The following is a 20,613-nucleotide window of genomic DNA, read 5'->3' as shown; positions in this document are numbered from 1 at the left end:
TAAAATATTTAGGCGGTACTATGCAGTGTTCTTTTAGGTGAGTTAAGTTAAGAGCTCTTTAAGAATGCAAAAATACTAAAATCATGTGCGAAGCATGCAGACAATAGCAGAAAATATAAATTTGGCACCAGGGTGCGACTCGAACTATCTCAACAATTCAAAATAGAAATGTCGGAGGACACCTCCGCAATTGGGACGTGTAGTGAATAAGAAATCAATAACGTCCAGTTAAAGGAAGTAGGGTGTGTTTTGGCGTAGATGCGTCTACGTGACACCCTTTTAAACATGTTGAAACGGTCCTGAGCCCCTGAAGGAAGCTGTCATCCTTAGTGCTAAATCCGACTTTGTTTCTGCGTAATTATTTGACCAGTTAAGTGGACGTCCCACCAAAACTGGTAATCGTCAATAGGCGGTGTGCTTTTGTCGAATTCGGTCATCCTGATAGGCCTACACCCTTGAGGGGACATCTTTATGTCGCACCCAAATGGGAATATGTGAAACGGCATTGGGGCTCTACATCGGCTTTGGTCGTCACTGTGCAGTTTATCTGAGTGCGTGTGTTGCCATACCTGCGTTCAGTGCTAATTTGGAGCTGCCCTGTAGTTGAGCCTTCCACGTACGAAGCAACGGAACACTAATTGTACAGTTAACTGCGTGTCCCGCTCAGTAATGGTTTCCGAGTTCAAAGCCACAACACATTTCCTAGGTTCGCTACCAGTCACGTCAACGCCGCCTGCATAAACATTGCCGAACGCGTCGCCTCTTTTCCAACGGGAGAGGTAGGGACGCTTAGTTCAGGTGCTCATCCGGTATGTGGCGCGCACCGGCGGACGTTCCGCCTTACGGCACTGCTCGTGAGTCGCCATAGCGAGTCGCGAACACTGCACCCACTTCTACAGCGTGTGTCTGTCAGCTTGCTTCGAGGGCGTCGGAGCGCCGCCTCGGAAACGCTAGACAAGCTGTCAGCTATTTTGCATAGTTTCCGAGAAGCGGCGCTGGCTGGCGGACATGAAAGCACGCAGGAAGGCTGCGGAGCTGGAAAGGGTAGGAGAGAGCAACACGGGAGTGGCTGTTTGGCCATAGAGAAATAAAAAATTAGAAGAGAGGACACACGGGCTTATTGCGGCCGAATGGCCTGAATCTTGTTCCATCCGACAGTTGGCGTAAGTGGTAAAAATATATATTTAAAATTAGGCTAACGCACAATATTAAACATCTAAAATTTTGTTACACATTAGACTACATACTTTTATTTGGTAGCAAGTTCAATGGTTGTAAAGTAAATTTTCGTGGCTTCTTTGTGCATGATATAAAGACAAGCCTAGCCAAGCCGCAAGTGCAAGACGCCATTTGGCTCTTTCGGCAGTGTCTGCGCATGTGTTTCTGCAGCCTCGTGCTAACCTCTGTTGTGGAGAAGGAAACGCCTAGTCCTTTCTTTGCGACACCGGTTTTGTATCCTGAACGAAAGGTGAGACTTTCTTTTTGTAGCGTAAGCTACACTGGCCGAGGTTGAGCGGTTTCGCGTGTGCCATGAAGCGCCGTTCTGCGCAAGCGCGAGGAGCATTGTATTGGTTTGGATTGGATCGGATTGGATCGGATTGGATTAAATTAGATTGAAATCCAATCCAATTGGAGTACGATGGTGTAGAGAATTGGGTCTGCTCATTCAGCGGTCTGCGCATTCAAGAGGAATGATGTCATAGCCGCGGCAGACGCACTGGCGCCTGCGCGTACCTAGCTCTGCGCCTCCGTTGCGCAGTAGTGAAGTCTGACGCTGCGGCTGAGCCGTTTGAAAGCCGTTTCGCGTGGCTCCTGGAGAGCCGTGTTGGGCATGCTCGAAGAGCAGTGACTGGACTAGACTGGACCGGACAGGACTTGATTGAATTGGATTGCATTGGATTAGAATGGAAATCGTTTTAGCAGCAGTAAGCGTGATAATCAGCTACTCCAAGACAATCAGGAAACCTAAGAATAACCAGCTGAACCTTAGCTCACGCTACGTATATCCTGGCATAGCCGAGCTAAGCCACTGCTAATTTTTTGATCCGGTGGTGTGGCGTATCATATTTACGTTTCCTTGTACTGCAAACGCTGCGAGCACTGCGCAGCCTGAGGGAAATCAGGCTTAACGAGTTCTGCGTCTTTAGGATAAGAGCTTTGGAAACGCCGCGGAAAGGCGTAAGACACCATTTTTTCAGCCGGACGTAATGACATTTTACGCTGGTTGTGCCGTTTTATCTAGCGCTGAAGGATGTCAGCGGTACGCGCCGGTCGTCGCACGTACCGTTTAGGTGCCGCCAACGACGGCGGCGAGTTGCGGAAGTGGCTGGCCGCACGGTGGTTCGCAGGTGAAGCAGGCGTTGGGCACTGTCGCTGCACATAATTACGTGAGCCGCACGCTGCGTTTTATTACTCTAGGTAGCTGTTGTTTGCTTGGCCAACTGTTACTGGTATTATTTATTATAGCCGGGATGCACTGCAAAGCCGTCCAGACGAACGTACGCGACGAAGTAGCCGTATCTGCATTATTTGGCTTGTCTGGGCATAACCAGCAGCCGTACACTCATCGTAAAGTTTTTCTCATGTGTACATACCACGCTGCCTGCTTACCAAGCGAACCCACTCCCCGACGCCGATAACAAATGCGCGTCGCTTCGCTTTGGCGCGTCACGTGCCGTGAAAACGCGTCTTTAGTCGGCAGATAAAGCTTTGCTCGTGGCGGGGTGAGACGCAGCGAATTGAAACCTTCAAATTTGGTATTCGTTGAACATCGTATATCAAGGGCCCTATTCTCGACTGCAAAAATTGCCGGCAATTCTGGCAATTTTCCGGAAGTCTTTTCTGATTGGCTTTCAATTTTGGTCACGTGCTTCCGGTTGACAAAGCGGTTGTGTGTGCTGTCGTCATTTTGACGTTTCATGTGGTTCACGAACACCATTTCTAAAGTTTGCCTTATTTCTCGGTACTAAAGGCGCATAATTCTTGGCCGGCAATCAAAAACCAGACTAAATGCAGCGGACATGACAACGTAAGCCTATCTCTGCTATTCAACAACAATACTGCTTGTAATACACCCCCCCCCCCTCTGTGATTGGCGGAGAAGGAGTGACGTAACTTAATCATTTGGCGGGAACGATTACGTCCTGCACTGGCAACTTCAGCCTGCGTAAAAGTGACGTAATGCTACCTAACATCTTGAAAATGGCGGCTGTTTTTGTCGCAAAATACAAGCAAAATCGGGCCAGAAATTGCCCCGGCTTACAGCGCCGCGAAATTTGCGGCAATTTGCAGCAGGCGCAGAGTCACATGCGCGCTGTTTAGAGCACGTTTCCTACCAAAACAAATTATAGTTTCAACTGCTTCCAAGTCAGCGATCATGGAGCACACATATAACGTGCAGTATTTTGCTTTTATGTTTGGCAATAAAATAAAAATTATTTGTTTGGCGTAATCGCAACATAAGAGGGCAGTACAAGCGTCTCAATGACAAAGAGAACCCAATGCATGGCATTTGTCCATACTTGTCCTAGTAAACTGTTGGGTCACATGATCGAACTCAAGCGAAAAATAACAAAGAAAAGTGACTATTTGGCTCATTACAGCGCTGATTGAAGTCGAGCTTGACGAATGAGTGAATCGGCGACATCGGTGCGCTCCGTGGTTATCGGGCGTAGCGCTTCGCTGCTCTTATGTGTCATAGAAGCGATGGTTGCGGCCGTCTTTTTCTGTGATCACGACATAAACTTGCAACATAGCAGCAGATGATGGCGTGGCGGAGGTGGCGGCAGGGAAGGTGATAACGCAACAAAGCTTGCATTGAAGCAGAGAGCCCAGCTATGTTAATAAAAGCGATTGAACGAAATAAATAGACACGGTAAAAAAATTCTGTGTGTTGTTCTTTAGCTCGAAATCCGCCTTTAGCTTGCTTTTGGATCAACGTTACTCGATCGCCTTGTGTTGTTATTGCCAAGTTTGACCTCCAGGACTGGGTTTTTCTTGTCAGCCTCAGCTACCGTCTTAATTTTTATCGGACAGCCAAGTGTTTTTATATCTTTCATGCACAATTTTTGATACCTTGGTAACGATCTTTATGAGTGACTTGTCAAATTACACTTCATCTCGTCATAGCTATAGGTGCAGCACGTCACTGATTGCTAACGTCGTGCTTACGCAAAAAAAATGGGCGAATGGCCAGCAGGTTGTGCAGTCGAGAATAGGGCCCCAAGTTCGGTATCGAAGGCATTGCATAGAACTGTTCCTCACTTGCCGTTTTTTCAAGCGTTTGCTCTTTTTAAAGCACAGGTTTTTACCTCTACCCCCCAACGGTGCTTTTGCGACCGTTGGTGTCAACAGAAACAACCGCGAAAATAATATACTGGCACCGCCAGGAACCGAACCCAGAACTATTCGAGTAGGAAAGCCACAGCCCATTGTCTTAGCAATTTAGCTACTAGCCCATGCGGAAATGGAGAAGACAAGTGGTGCGCTCACCAGCACATCTACGGGTTTAACCACTGCATACACGCTGACTGCCACATGATAGCTTCACGAGACCTCTCGCGCCGCTGTGCACTCCGCCTACGGCACGTCTAGCGCGCCTTGCGAGTGTGCTATGAGTTACAAAAATTAAAGAAAGCTCACACCAACCCATGGCATCTCACCTCTAGTACGCCAATGTGCTAAAGCCTGTGGCTTCCAGTGTTCACGTAAAAAATCCCAGCTCCTTGTCGTCCGCACTCACGCCAAACGACACCTCAAGGAACACATTCAAATACTCCTTGCAGGCCAGGCCATCACTCATATCCACAGCATGAAGACCCTGGGCCTACATCTTCATGCCAACACCAAGAGTGACGTATCCTTGCAGCGCCTCAAACACAGCATCAATAAAATCGTAAACATGATCAGGCGAGTTGCCACCAAGAAGCGACGCCTGAAGGAATCCGATACTTTTCGGTTATATAAAGCTTTTGTCCTTTCCAGATTCGCTTCCGTCAGCCCCCTGTGTCCTTCTCGGTACGAAGGAAATAAAGATGCTATATACAATGATTAGAAAGGCGGTTAAGCAAGCCATTGCTCTTCACATGAGTGCGTCCACCGAGAGGTTGTTTAGCACGGGGCTTTACAACACGATGGAAGAGCTCATAGAGCGCCATCTTTCTCATCCAGAAGCTTCAAATGAACAGAAGTGTGGCGGGTCGCCGCATCCTTCAGATTGGCTGGGCAGCACAGAATGTCACTCCGCTTGATGTACGCCTGAACGTTTGGCGACAAGACCTAAAGTTGCTACCTTTGCTTAGAAATATGAACCCCTATCACGACGAGGGTCGCCGACAAGCATGGGCTCAAGCGCTCAACTCCACCATCGGTACGGATCATGCAGTTATCTACACAGACGCCTCCCAACATCAAGGGCAGTGGTACGCCATCATAGTGGCTACCTCCAGAACCAACCTCCTTGCTTGTGTCTCACTCAGGGCCAAAGACATTACGGCAGCAGAAGAGGCAACCATCGCCCTGGCTCTCACTCAACCAGGGGATCCGAAGGTAGTCACCGATTCTCGACAAGCCTACCGGAATTACTAGTCGGGTTTAGTGTCCCGACCTGCACAGCGTGTGCTAAAAAACCAATCCCCAAATGGTTACATTCAGCTCATCTGTACACCCACTCATGCTTCCATGGAGGACAACGATTACGCCCACCAAGCCTGCACTTTTACCCCTGTGCTATAGAGCTGCACGAGGACAGTCAACCGCTTGTCATGTTCAAGGAGATAAATCAGTATTATCGCCTTCTGAGAGTGACGCTACCTTCGCCTCACCCTGACCTTTCCATAGAACAACAAACCACCCTATGGCTGCAGTTCAGCTCCTTCCCACAACCGACACGTCTTCACTTAATGCACCCGAATCGCTAAGACGCTGAATGTAAATCTTGCTCGGAAGTAGGAACATTCCGCCACACAATCGGTGTGTGCGACTTTACCTCTGAGCACCCTCCTCTCTTTCCGTCAACTACCGAGCAAGAGCAATGGGAGATGCTGCTGTCCAGCCCATCTGTGCCTGCCCAGCTTCAGCTGGTGGACAGAGGACAGGTGGCGCCGACTGAATATGGGCTACAGTGAAGAAGGAACCACTCTCCTGGGCCGCACTCTGGGCCATTCAGTATTCTGAATAGAAATATTCTCTCCTCCACCGCCTTCGCCTCCGTCTCCGCCGCCGATCTCGTCGCCTCCGGCCGCGAGGGCAGACACACAGAAGTGAGATCGTTCAACACTGGGTTTGAGCTTCCTTTAGTGTTATAAAGAGTTTCCACTCGTGGGCTACACCAATACAACTCAACCAACCACCGTTCATGCATCATGCGTTTAACCTTACCAAGAATATCTCCTTGAAGTAATAGATTGTGTGGTTAAGCGCTTTTCACTTCTCTCTGGTTTCACTTTTTGTAGAGGGACGTGAGTGAATTTAAGTGACGTCGCATGGGTAATCGTTGTGGGTGCCATTGACAGCTTTGCTTTCCAACCACATCCACAGGGTGGATTGGCGCGAACTTTTTTCTCTGGTCATATTTTGGATGGTTTCATAAAACACGTATTGCACAGATTGCACTTATTCAGAAGGAGCTGTGTGTGTTCTTGTCATGTTTTTCAGTCCAGGGCCTCTGGGGGTCATCAGTACGACGCTGCGGCTGTTTGCTGCTGCTTGCTGCTGCATGCTGCTAACTGCTCCTTGCCATGGTGCCCACGAAGCGGCGAAATATACCTTCGCCAGGTGCCCGATCTCGGGATGTGTTTCTTTCGCGGGCACTTGGGGCAACAGGTTTGTCAAAGCCTTGTAGTACGTTCAGTTCACTCTCACTCTTCGTCCTGATTTTGCAAAAAACAAAGGGATTCAGGCTATGTGAGCAGCATTATCATTTTTGTTAAACCAAACAATAGCTGAGTTGCACTAGGAATGTGCCTAAGCAGTGTTGCGAAATTACAAAGACCCATATTTTTTCTTTTGCTAGTAGCACGACCGCATGATTGCTGAATCTAAAAAGAGAACATATATATTAAATAGGTGGCATGCACTGGAGGCAATACTTCAGTAATAGTTGCAGTGAAATCTACAGACATTTCGCAGGTCATCTGTCATTTCAAACAGTTTGTGTACTATATACCCTATCACCTGTGCAGGTGTATACAGGTGCCTTCAAAATAGAGCCAACCAGCCAGCTGGATTCGTAATACCAGACATGGTGTAAGCACTTCATGGCACAGGACTTCATGGATCCTGCCCTCACACGACTCACAAAAATGGCCGTGCCAACTGTTCTCCCAGAGTTATTCAGCGGTATCAATGACTGCCTGCAATGCTTCTTGCTACCTTATTGACACTCCTGATGGGTACCGCAAGTATATTCCATCTGGAGAACCTTGCCATTAGCACCCGAAAATCGAACGCAAGTCTCGGCACTCAACAAAGCGTGACAAATGAAAAGCCTATCGTTGACACAAGGAACAAACTGTTTTTTATCTCTCACGTGCGTCATCTCATTAAAACTACTCACATTAGCGTACAGTCTCCAACCTCCACTCTCAAATTATTGTTGCTGCTAGCACTAATATTGTGAAACAGTACATCCACGAAAACCCTTTTACAATACGAAGACTGCCAGGGCAAGAGGTAATGCTAAATGTCGCTGTTTGTTACCGTACGTGCCACGTGTTGTTGGAGTGACCTAGATGAAGGGAACCATGTTGGGACCTACGTTGTCAAATGCGCTCATAACGTCCTCAGCAAAGATGCCTGTCTTAGCTGAGAAGAACTTCTTGCTGGGCTTGTTGGTGAATAGTTTCCAGCGCCTGTCTCGTCCACTCTGTTTCTTTGTCCGTGGTTTTTGTTGCGTTCCAAATAATGGCTCTCTTGCTGCGCCTTAGAAGTTCGTCGGGAATTATTGTAACCCCTCAACAAGGAAAACAATAGTCGGGTGTTTTTTTCTGGGGAATTGTGTACTCGCATCCTGGTAAATAGATGCACGTGTTGTAAGTGCAGTATACGCCGACTGTGTAGTGTGGTTGACGATGATGATGATTGGATGTTAATGGCGCAAGACCAACTGGGGCAAAGAGGGCCACAACAGTGGTTAAATATTAGAGGTGAGAACGTAAACACTAAAATCAGTAAGCAAGAACAAAAGTAAAATCAATAAAAGACAGTGAGGATGGCTGGTGTATAAGGCCGGGTTCTGATCATGCGTGGTATGAAATTAAGTGTAAGAATTTAACTTCTGCTAAATATTTAAAAACGCGCTTGACAGAAAATGTAGGATCATCAGAGAGGAAAAAGGCTGGATGTAACGGGATGTGTTGTCTGTAAAGTTGGGTGAAGTGTTTGTGTCGTGTTGCGTCGAGTGCTTTCCATCGGAGTAGTACGTGGATTACGGATAGGGCCTCTCCACACCCACTCCACAGGGGTCTTGGAGATCCTGTGAGCAGGTGGGAGTGTGTTATATGAGTATGGTCTATCAGTAACCTAGCAACGGCAACTTCAGTGTGTCTGTTGTGTGTGTCAGTGGTGTATGCTCCCGATAGTGGCTTTATTATGTGCAGTTTGTTGTCTGTCTGTTGATTCCAGGGTGCTTGCCATGTTTCGCGAAGGGGGTGTCTGATGTGTGGCTTGAGGTCAGTGTAGGGTACTGTTGCTACGTCCGGTGTATTTGTATGGGAAGCAGCAGCCATGTGCAGCAGCGGCCATCTGATCCGCCGTCTCATTTCCCGCAATACCACAGTGGCCTAGAACCTAACACATGATCACCTCGAGATTTAATGCATACGCTTACATAATGGTTTTATACACCACATTAAGAACATGGTTTTTAAAAGACTTGTTGGATGATAATGCATGTACAACACTCAGTGAATCTGTGAAAATGATAGACTTGGGTATTTCATGTTGGACTACGTGATTTAAAACAAGCAAAACTCCATGGGCTTCCGCCGTAAAAATGCTGGTTTTTGAGTTCAGGGTCTTAGAGACTCTAAAATCGGGTCCGTGCGCCGCACACGACACCGTAAGGGCAGTTTTTGATGCGTCACTATAAAATTCTGCACATTGATACCTATACTGCAGGGACAAGAAGTGCTGCAAAATTGCAGTTTGTGGTACCCTGGTTTTATCAATTTTTATGAAGGACAAGTCAGAACATACAGGTTGAAGCTGCCAGGGTGGTAAAACGTCAGTAAACAATGATGTGTAAATGTCTAAAAAGGACCTGTTGAAATCCGAAGCTTCCTGCCTCACTCTAAGTGAGAACGGCAAAGGAACGGACGGGCGATTTACAAACATTGGCGATGAGGATGTATCATTAAAAACAGGTTTAAAAGGATGGTTATTTAACGATGAAAGTTTAAAAGCGTACAGAAAGTCCATGTACGTTCGTTGGTCCTCAAGGCACCACTTATTAAATTCAACATATAGACTCTGGACTGGGCTAGTGCGGAACGCACCCGACGCGAGGCGCAGGCCCAAGTGGAGTACTGGATCAAGACTTTTCAGGGTTGTTTTTGATGCCGACCCATACACGATACTGCCGTAGTCTCACCGAGACCCAACCAAGGCGGTAAAGCCCGGAGAAGCAGTTCTTTGTCTGCACCATAGGATTGGTGGGAGATGACCTTGAGAATGTTTAGTGTTTTGAGGCATTTATTTTAAGTGCTTGATGTGTGGGATGAACGTGAACTTTTCGTCAAATATGACACCTAAAAACTTGTGCTCCCTTTCCACAGGAATAGATGCCCGGTTAAGCGTAATCTCAGGGTCCGCATCAATCCCGCGCTTGCGGGACAACACAACACAAGTACTTTTGGCCGGATTTACTTTAAACCCGTTAAGGTCCGCCCAGCGAGCAAGTTTCTTAACACCCAGCTGTACTTGACGTTCGCAAATTGACAGGTTACACGATTTAAAAGATATTTGCACATCGTCTACATAGATGGAACAGGAAATGGTTGGTGGCAATGCCTTTCGGAAGGAGTTCATCTTAACTTCCTAACTTTAAACAACGTGCAACCCAGAACTCCACCTTTCGGCACACCGTTTTCCTGCAAATATACATTAAAAAGTGCACTGCCAACCCTCACTTGAAAGGTTCGTTCGGCCAAATAACTACAAAGAGTGTTCATCTTTTTACCGGAGACATCAAATGACTTAAGGTCCATGAGGACGCCGCAAGGCCAGGCTGTATCATGAGCTTTTTCAATATCAAAAAATACAGTAAGGCCACTCTGGTTATGGACAAATGCATATTTTATGTAGGATTCCAGTGCATCAAGTTGATCATTGGTAGATCGTCCCACCCTGAAGCCTGCCTGGCAGCCCTCGAGAAGACCGTATTACTCCAGAAAGTACACGAGCCTACGGTTTATGGTCTTCTCGAGGGGCTTACACAGGCAGCTTGCCAGGGCGATGGGACGATAACTTCTGGGAGAGGAACGGTCCTTCCCCTCCTTCAGAAAGGCCACAGCTATGGCCTCCTTCCAAGATCTTGGAAGATGCCCCGAAAGCCATATTCTGTTGTAGAGGTGTAGGAGTGTCTCAAGAGTGTCTGCGTGTAGGTGTTCTATCATGGTGTATGTAATGATGTCTGCCCCTGGAGCTGAAGGCTTACACGTGGCAAGAGCAGCCTTCAGCTCATGAAGTGTGCATTCAGAGTTGCAAGCAGAATTAGACTTGTTCTTGTCTCGTAACGGCTTCTTTTCTGCAGATGTTTTGTGTAGCAAGGAAGTATAAGTGTAGTGTGCTGAACTGGACACGTGTTGGAAGTGTTGTGCGAGTGTGTTAGCCTTGTCTTCTAGTGTGTCCCCTGTTGTACTAACCAGGGACAGGCTGTGGGTCTGTTGTCCTTTTAGTTTTCGTGTTCGTGTCCAGCTTGCGTGTGTGTCTGTGTATGAATTGATGGTAGTGAGGAAGGTGCGCCAACTCTCCCTTTTCCCTCACGACGCACTCGCTTCCCAAAAGCGTTTTCCCGTTTAAAAGAAATGAGGTTATCTGATGTGGGGTACCGGCGAAGGACACCCCACGCCTTGTTCTGGGCCTCTAGCACCCGCCTACACTCCTCATTCCACCACGGCCTCCTTCGGTTGCGTGGAGGACCGGAGGCGTGGGGAATGGACTTTTCGGCGGCGTCGAGGATGCGCGCAATGATGAGTTGGGCTGCTTCCTCCACGTGTAGGTGTTTTATGGATGTGTGGTGTAGTTGAGATGTTTGTGTGAATGTGCTCCTGTTTGCTTTTGATTCATTAAACCTTTTGTGGGAAGATGGACTGCTCGGGCCTGTACCTAATACGTTAATGAAGTGGGGAAGTGGCCACTACCATATGGGTATGTGCCCACATCCCACTCAAGACATAGAAAGAGAACTGCAGAACCAATAGCCAAGTCAAGATGTGAGTATGTATTGTGCCCTAAGTTATGGTATGTAGGCTGTTTTTTGTTGAATAGGCAAGCTCCAAAGGATGTAAGAAACTTCTCTATCAGGCGACGTCGGGCATTCGTTCTGGAGGAGCCCCAAAGTGAGTTGTGCGCATTACGGTCGCCTGTTAGGATGTATTGTTCCGGCAGCTGGTCAACCAGTGCCTCGAAATCGGAGCTCAGAAGTGCAAAATCATGAGAGATGTAAATGGAGCATACCGTTATCAATCTAATAAATATTATCGTACGGATTGCTACAGCCTCAAGGACAGTGTTCAAAGAGAGAGGGTGGCATGCTAATGATTTCCGGGCGACAAAGGCCACACCTTCTGAAGAGTGTGTGCAGCCAACCCTGTCCTTTCTGAATACCATGTACCTATTTAAGAAATTTGTTTCTTTAGAGTTGAGGTGGGTTTCCTGGAGACACATGATACTTGGCTGATTGGCATGCAGCATCTCATACATATCGTCAAGAGTTTTAAGGAGGCCCCTTCAGTTCCATTGGATGATGTTTTCTGTTCCCATTTAAATTTAAGAATAACTGGAGTGTGTGTGTGCGTGTGTGTTCATGTGTCGTCTCTCGGGGCTGTTATTCTGGGATTTTTGGGGCTGTCTGTCAGCTTGGACATCGGAGGCCGCTACTTGCGATGCGTTGCAGGCAGGAACGGTGCGACATCCATCCCCTCGTCGGATGTCAGAGGGGTGCCTGACGGACCGGGCCCCCTGGACTTGGCCCCCTTTCGGGAGCCCTTCGTTTGAGCCACCACCGCCGAGGACGTCCGGGGCACCAGGGGTGGCACGGGCGGTGCGGTGGCGGTGGGAGCCGGTGAGGGGGCCGGCGGTGTCCATCCCCTCGGCACCCTCCAACGCACTGGAGGACGGGGAGGCAGGAGCGGGAGCGGAACCGGTCCCGACAGAAGTGGTTTGCACCACAACCGCTGCTGCCTCAGGAAGCGGCGTAGTGCCGCGTTGGGCTGCGTGAGGCAACCAATTGGGGGGCGGAGGCGGGACCAGGTCAGACTCGCTGAACTGGGTCCCTGTGGACACCAGACGAGCTGCGTCGGCATACCTCCCCAGGGGGAAAGAGGCGAACCTCTTTCGCGCCTCTGGGAAGGTGATGTTTTTCGGGACCTTCACATTGATGATTTGCTTTTCTTGTTTGAATTTCTCGTATTTCGGTGAGTATGCAGCGTGGGGACCCTGTCAGTTTGCGCAGGTGAAATTCTCAGTATTGCAGCTCTCGGATGAATGGTCGTGCTGGGCGCATTTTGCACAGGTAAGTCTGCCACGACAGGAGTTTGTGCCGTGCCCGAACCGTTGGCACTTAAAACAGCGCCGCGGGTTCGGGATGTAAGGCCGGACTGGGCATCGGATAAAGCCTGCGTTGACATATTCGGGGAGGGTCGGCCTGTCGAAGGTAAGTATGAGGTGCTTCGTGAGTAGTTGTATGTCATCTCTACGTATGGTTATACGCCTGACACCAGTTACGCTCTGACCACAAAGGCCCTCCGGCAGGTCCGATTCAGTTTCATTCAAAAGGTCATGTTCGGAGATCACGCCCTGGGAGCTGTTTAGGCTGCGGTGGGACGTGACTCGGATGGCCAGATCGCCGATGCTGGTTTGTGCAAGAAGTTTATCAGCCTGATCCTGGCTAATGACTTCAACAAGGATTTCACCGGTTAGTTGTTTTTTCGCTTTATATGATTCGCCTAAGACACCTTCAAAAAATTTGGTGACGACAAATATTGACTTTGAAGCAAGAGGGTTCAACTGGTAAACTGATTCTATCCCTAGGAAGCGAGAGTAGTTGTTCCGTTTCGGAATACTCAAGTTGTGAAGCGGTGGAAAGAAAACTTCGGTGCGGCCCCTTTTCGGGGCGGATCACGTTTGGGGGGGGGGGGGTTGAAAAATGCCATATGATACATTGGAAAGCAGGGAGATGGGGGTACTTTCTCCTTTGACCTTACCCTGGTAGTCAAAGAGGTCCCGGAGCTCCCAGACTGGTAGACAGGCAGGGAGCCCATCGGCCGGAGCTTGACCAAGGCTCCGACGGCCACCGTTTACGGCTTCTACCCTTCACCTTTAAACACCTCGCCACGGTTGGACACGGCTTATGTATATGAGCTCGGGGTCCGCGGTGTCGCTGCTCACCGTCACCATGAATACTCAAGGTGCCCCGTGCGGGGTGTGTGTGTAGTGTGGTGGTCCTTTTCCGGAGCCTTTGTTTTCAGGTGAAACACAGCTTGCTAATATACGCAGTGCTCCCATGATGTGCTTCGTAAATCAAATTGCACTGTAATTCTTCTTGTTGTACTCAGGCAGAGAAAATGTATAATGCCATGCTGAATACACATTTTCGGTGTAATCCGCGAGCATATAGGCGGCACAGGCATTTTTAATGTCTGTCATAGCACATGCTGGATTGCAAAACATACCTAATGTAAAATGTACTCTAGTAGCATTCCTTACTGCCTGGTGCCTGGTTGTGAGATGGGAAGCATAGTAACGTCAAGTTCAGTATTGCATTTGTGCGAGGAACTTTTGAAATTGTGCTCGACTGTGTCTTCGAAATGGCAAAAATATGGCGCGTGGTTCCAAAAATGTTGTCGCGTTACCTTATGGAACTCTGTAATGCGTCACCATTGTCTCATACACAAGAAGCATATACTGCTTCCCTGCTTCTTATATTATACAGCGGACGACATTAATTTGCCTGACTTAATCGAGCCTGGAAACTGTCGTTTGACTACGTACACGTACCTAAAACATCCCCGACTGGCTTTTTGCCTTTGTTGGGAAGGCGACGCTTTCGGAACGTAACCCGGCTTCTTAGGAAAATGCACCCTTGCAAGGAACCAATAGGAAGTTGATTTGTTTTCCTCTTAACGTTTTTGCGTGTGAATTTCACACAAATGTGATTTCTGTTCAATTACTGCTACTAATTTGAAGTTTCCCAGAGGCAATAGACCTCTTGGAGTTCATCAAATAAGCAAGGCTATCAAAGCCTTTTCGGTAAACGGGGCGCAAGTGTTTCCCTTCTTTCACATCCTAACTGGAGAAATTGCCAGAATAAAAAATTATCTCCGGATATTGTGGTTGTAAACTGTTGCAAGTATCACAATGTCTAGATTTTGTTATGGTTGATATTTTTGTATGACTGCAAGAGCGCACAGAGTCTGAGGGTGTCGTAGATACAAGAAAAACTGTGGATGGCTGACTCTTCTAGATTTCAGTTATGCAGAATAAATCTTTTGTATGGCTGTGGTACCTTTACTTGTGCATTTTTTTTCATTCCTGGAAACGTGTTTTCCTCCCACTACTGTGTATTGTCTCTATTGCGGCGTATTACAAAATGTTTATTATTATATGTATATTGCAAATAGGGAGGGAAATTTGAACTTGTTGTTCCAGTTAGTGCCATACAATAAATATTTCTTCATTTATGAGGTCTTCTATGTGGCTTAACAAGACGTGAACGCACGACAGAATTCTTAACCATCTGTAAATGGTACTGTAAAATGCAATTTCACATTTCAAAAAAAAAAGACTTTGCAAACCATGCGGGCACCAAGCCTGAGAATGGTATATTCAAATAAACACTAAAAATGCATGAAAGTGTACAAATGCCGTACCGATGCCCGTCGCTGTGAGCAGCGCTTTCGAGCCATTCAAACTACCCGCTAAAATTGGTGTCCGGGAAACCGACAGTGAACAGTTAGTACTTTGTCTGCCCGCTCGGCGCCCCACTACACTACAGTCAATTCAGCCGTAGGGCTCTATGAGAGCGTCCTCTCATACTAGTATTTCTTTCTCTATGGTTTGGCCATTTTTCACTCACGCGTTCGGCAAGGATTACACAGGCGGCGTTGGCAGCAAAAGCCGGGTGTCGGGTAAGCATGCGCGCGTGAAATTTAGAGGACCTGAGTCCGACTAATTAATTAATTAATTATATCTGTTCATTTGCCAAAGTTCTGTGAGCAGGATTAGTGGTCTGAAGGCCATTAATGAAACAACACATTTACATTAAATTTCATAAAAACTAGCGCAGAAATTTTAGTGCTGAGCACTTAAACGTCCGCTAGTGTCGTATAGCGGCTTTGTGGTCTCGTAACCGAGCGAACAAAGTAAACACCGACGTCAGAAGAAAAACGGAAGAGAAAAGTAGGGCGAAAGTGTTGAAGGGAAGGGCGGTATGCCGAGGTGGCGCCACAGAAGCCCCGCACGCTGGCTTTGCATGATCCACGTACATAGGCCCTTTGACGAACTCGTCATTTCTACATTTACAGCACTGCACGGGCCCGGGCTAACCCTAATGCCTGAGCCCGGGCAGGCCTGTGAGCCGGGGCGGGCCGCCCGAGGTCGACGATTGGAGGGCCGTGCGGGGCACAGGCTGAATGCCGCGGGCCCGGAGCGGGCTCGGGCTGGACGGCGTGTGCCCGGGCCGGTGTCGGGCTTTTTTTATTGCGATAGTGTACCCGATGGCATAAAGACTACGTTACAAGTATAGGGATTGCATTTGTGGGTCCGGACGGTAATAGTTCCGACTTGACGTGTAGAAAATAAAATTACGAGGTATGTTCTGAGTTTATTTTACGCGATTCTTGATGATAGTTCTATGCATTGCTTCAAAATCGTCTTTTGCTAGGTCTGGAGCTCATTACGCTGTTATTATAATTACATTTTATGTATTGCATAAAGGTTATACATTTTGGGGTATTACATAGGCGGGAGTAACTAAGCACCTCCCCGAAGGGAGAGCTGCAGGTAAACCAATGTAGTCGCACATGATGGTCCGTCTCTGCTCATGCATCAGATCCATGAGCGGCGAGTGTCGGGTAAACTGCTTCACGATATAGTCTGGTGACTGCCACCCGCAACACCTCGACCCACACTCATAGCACGCAGGAAGTACTGCACGTGTAGCTAGGCCCTGATTCGAGCCTGCCTTATGTGAATTTGCTTTCCTACTCGCAGAGATGCACTCCCCCTCACTCCCCCTGTTGCGCTTTCCTGCTAGACTCGACTCGACGTGAACGTCTCTCACGGCAGGGGGCTGGGACACCCGAGTTAATTAGCCGGGGTCCCTGAGAAACTTTGCTGCTCGTGATTACCGCCCCTACCTCTGCCAGCCAACATGCCTGTAAGCCTTGGGTGACGCACATTGGCCTGATTTCTCCTCCGTTCGGAGAATCCGCTGTTTCCCATCGGGAACCTCGAAGAGGTCAAGGGCCACCCGGGGAGTCAGTTCTGTAGAACTGACCCTGCACTTTTGCGCCCAAGTCACTAGGTTACAATGGCTCATCACTTCCCTCGGCCAGCGACCAGCTCGAATTGTAGGCCCTTTCCAAGAAACGGTTACAGGGGTTCGCTTCGACCCCAGCCTCAGGGTGGCATACCGATTGCTTCAGCGATGATCCGCCCACATTAAAACGAGCTGTACGCATAGGTGCAGTATTTACTCCACCACATTGATAGCCCGGCCTCCTCTCACTCAGGTTTAATTCAGAGAAACGGTAGCTCTGCCCCGATGTCTAAGTGCACGTGTGTTTTAAATGCCACATACACGAAATGGCGGATGCCCTGGTCGGGAATCGAATGCACGTGGTAGAGAAACACCACCGCTAAGTCACCACTCCAGGTAAAACATTTCAAAGCACGTACAATCTCATGGATTGAAACTTGGAACGAATAATTCCTGAAATACCATTTTGTGGCCGAGACAACCGCGTTAAGTACGAAGAATCCGGTCACTGAAGGTGATGGTGTCTTTCATGTAAGAATACGAGGTGTTATTACGCCGATGTGACGTGAACTACAAAGATGTAAGGGAAAGCTCGTGCACTTAACGACAACCATTTTTTCATTTCAGCCAACTGAGTGAGGGCTTCTTGGACGAGGGGAGCTGGGCTAGAGATGGCAGCCTCCAACTCTAGGAAGGATAAGATATGAAGGACGGGATGATTTCTGAAAACTCCGCGTTCCCAAACATCGGAAGCCCGCTGCCTAATTGACTGAGTGAACAACTCATTGGTGCAATCACCACATATTTTGGGTAAAATGGAGTTGCTACTACTACTACTACTACTACTACTACTACTACTACTACTACTACTACTACTACTACTGCTACTATTACTACTTCGCATTTTAGCTAATGGCATTCTGTACGAGCGAGACGCTCTGTATTACTGACTGCTATGAAGACAATCAACGGAATATAATAAATACATTTTCTTGAGCGTCTAAGCAGGGCTTGGTCAAACACACGCAGGCCGTCCTCCCTAAGCTTAAAAATTTATGACCGGGCCCGGCCTGGACTGGAGACGAAGGGCACGGGTTGGACAAGGGCCGTGCTCACTTACGAACGCACGGGCTAGGGCCAAGCCTGGGATAAGAATTACGGGCCAGGGTCGTGCTCGGGCTTCACAAAGTGGGCTTGGGCTGGGCCCAGGCCTTAAAATCGGGCCCGTGAAGTGCTATAGCTCATTTCTATTTCAATAAAGCAACTCTCTCTCTCCTTCTCGAGCGCGGATCTCTCCGTCCACGTGGCATTTGTGCAGGAGGTTCAAACACCATTTACATCGTACTCAGTGGCGGCGCCGCGCTGCGTGATAACTACAGAGTAGCGCGCGCCGACATGCGTTCGCTGATCACGCGATCACTTCCTTGGACGCAGCAGCTATGCGCCGTGACCGAGAAGACTGCAGTCCGCACTGCGCACACAATTCGCAATAGGGGGTATAGTAATCGTCGGCAATTTTTTTTTGCGCTAACACACTGAACACTGCCCAGCACACGCAAAAAAAAACACAGCGAGAAACCCGCATCAAAAGGAGCTTTTTTCTCGCTCTCGAACATTCAGCAACTTTTTCTTTTAATTTTAGTATGTTAAAAAATGGGAATATATTAGTAACTTGAATGAAAGCAATACACCAATACCACACTCACTTGCAGGAATGCAATTCGATGAGACTTCGAAATCCTACAGGGATAAAGGTACATGAATATCAAAAAGTTGAACATAAAGCCGATCACAAATCCACATATGAAAAGTGGCGCTACATATTCGGTGTTTACTGAACATACCATCAATATTGTGAAAGCTTTGTTCAGTATCCCACTATGATATATCACGCAATTAATTGAATACTTCTGGAACATCGTAGTTCCGAGTTTTCACCATAGTTTCACCAGTTTCACCGTTTCACCGTTTCATAATTTCACCGTAGTTTCACCATAGTTAGAGTGCACTCGTGATTTCACATACTTGTCGGATTTTCACAGCGCCACATTATTTTTTACTGCAACCCTTAATTATTTAGTGAAACAGTGGTATTTAAACTGTTCCTTCACTCGTAGTATAATCAGGGCGAGGCATTTTTCCTTCGTACCGGCGCCGAGCAACGTTGTACCATAGATTATACCGCGGGATTGCTGTGTAGTACGACCGATATGTCTTTTTTTTAACTCAGCATTTTGCGTTTTTTCTGTTTGCCATGCGGGATATTTCAGGAGCCATTTTTATGTCGCAAACGGCCATTTTCTGGCCAATGGTATTTTCAATGCTTCCGGAATTTTGCATCAGTGTGGCCCAGAGGCCAAAACGCTCATCGTTTTATTTCCCAGAATAATAAAATTTCTGCGGTGAAAGGTTAGATTAAAGTAAAAATCGTATTGTATTAATGTGACATACTGAACTACAATGTGCTTGAGAGTGTGGCTACAAAACTAGCCACAAAAATAAATTTTATTAAAAATTGCGTTATTGGATGAAGACACATTGGATTTTAAACACTCTTAATACCCTTAACCGTTAGGCCGGGTTCGGACTGTAGCCGAACAGGTCGTAGTATTTTTAGAGGATAATGTCATTTCACCTTTCAGCCAATCGAAGTGCGTTACACGCATTTTTTTACGTTCATAGATGATGATGTATCTTTTGCGTCGGTACTCCAAACGTAGCCTTAGTTATATTTAAAGCATTAAAGCCAATGTAAATACAAACTTCAGGCTCTAGTTTCACATTTGCTAAACATGCAAACTAGGAATTCTGGGAACCTCTATTGCCATTTCCACAAATGAATGTTACAGTGAGAATATAAATAAACTTGAAAAATCCCCAGAACTGTTGAAAAGAGTTAACTCTCTCACCCATAAAGTTGAATAGACTAGGTTTTGGCTGACATCCGGCCTGTGTCACTCCCCCATTCGGGTAGAAGTCCACGTGTCCGACAGCCGGATAAACCCCTATTTTAAAGTCGAATATGTCTCCACCGTGGGTATGAATGATGTCCACGTACTCTGCGTCCTCTTTTGACAAACACGAGTTTGTGTAAGCAAACAAATATCCGGCAGGGTCAAGACCTGGAAGGCATTTCAAGTACGCTGGTAAAACATTGTAATACAGAATTTTATCGTCTTTTCATAGGGTCTCTGAAAAATTTTATTGGAACAGTATATCCGGATTCTCTTCCTCTGTTGCAATGCTACATCAAAAACAACCAATTTCTAGTTAATTGTTCCGGGCACTAACTAGTCCATAGTCACCACAAAAACAACTGCACGTACATTTCTAGAAGCCTTATTAGTGCGTTATTTTCTCTTTTTTTCACACACAAACACATCACATCTTTATTTTCCTGCATGTATATTTCTAGCAGCGTTATTTATCCGTTCTTTTTGTTCTTTTTTTCGCACACACGCATCACATTGTTATTTTCGTTTTTTTACAAAGCATGAGCCAATCACAAAAAGCTGCTGTTTGAAGCAGCTTGACGTGGTGGCTGTCCCAATACTGACAGCAATGATCGGCGCACATTTAAACAGAAAATTAGATATACATAATCACATGCAATATACATATTATTTGGTGCAACCTAATACAGCATACTATTATGGTTTCTCTATACTTCTTACGTAATTTTCGTATTGACACAACATCTCACAACTTTACCTTAGATTATTTGAGTGCCTGTAAATTTGATTACAAGTGTTTCATGTTGCAAATAATAAACACGGATGAAAAAGGCAGGAAGTGGATATGTTGCCGTAAATTATGTTTTTGGGTAGTCTAGCGCATGGAAAGCCCAAACGACACTGTTTTCAATTATACGTCTTCTATCTGTAAAGTAGATGAACACACATACAATTGTATAC

The 20,613-nt window shown here is 47.1% G+C and overlaps 2 protein-coding genes across 3 annotated transcripts in view; both read right to left on the bottom strand.

Annotated features, from left to right (window-relative positions):
• The window catches only part of LOC144149144 (uncharacterized), a 580,336-nt gene that overhangs the window by 320,741 nt on the left and 238,982 nt on the right, over positions 1-20,613 (bottom strand). The gene's annotated exons all lie outside the window — the stretch shown is intronic.
• The window catches only part of LOC144149677 (pancreatic triacylglycerol lipase-like), a 42,425-nt gene continuing 40,213 nt past the window's right edge, over positions 18,402-20,613 (bottom strand). Inside the window, exons 6-7 of the mRNA XM_077681332.1 lie at positions 19,609-19,821; positions 18,402-18,439 (exon numbers count right to left, since the gene is read on the bottom strand). Of these exons, the coding sequence (XP_077537458.1) occupies positions 18,402-18,439; positions 19,609-19,821 (251 nt within the window). The remainder of the gene's footprint in view (positions 18,440-19,608; positions 19,822-20,613) is intronic.

Source organism: Haemaphysalis longicornis, unplaced genomic scaffold (assembly GCF_048455015.1).
Source record: "Haemaphysalis longicornis isolate Haplotype H1 unplaced genomic scaffold, Haemaphysalis longicornis Haplotype H1 scaffold_8, whole genome shotgun sequence".
Classification (NCBI taxonomy): Eukaryota; Metazoa; Arthropoda; class Arachnida; order Ixodida; family Ixodidae; genus Haemaphysalis; species Haemaphysalis longicornis.
Note: the sequence above shows the minus strand (reverse complement) of the source record. Positions and strands in the feature narration are given on the sequence as shown.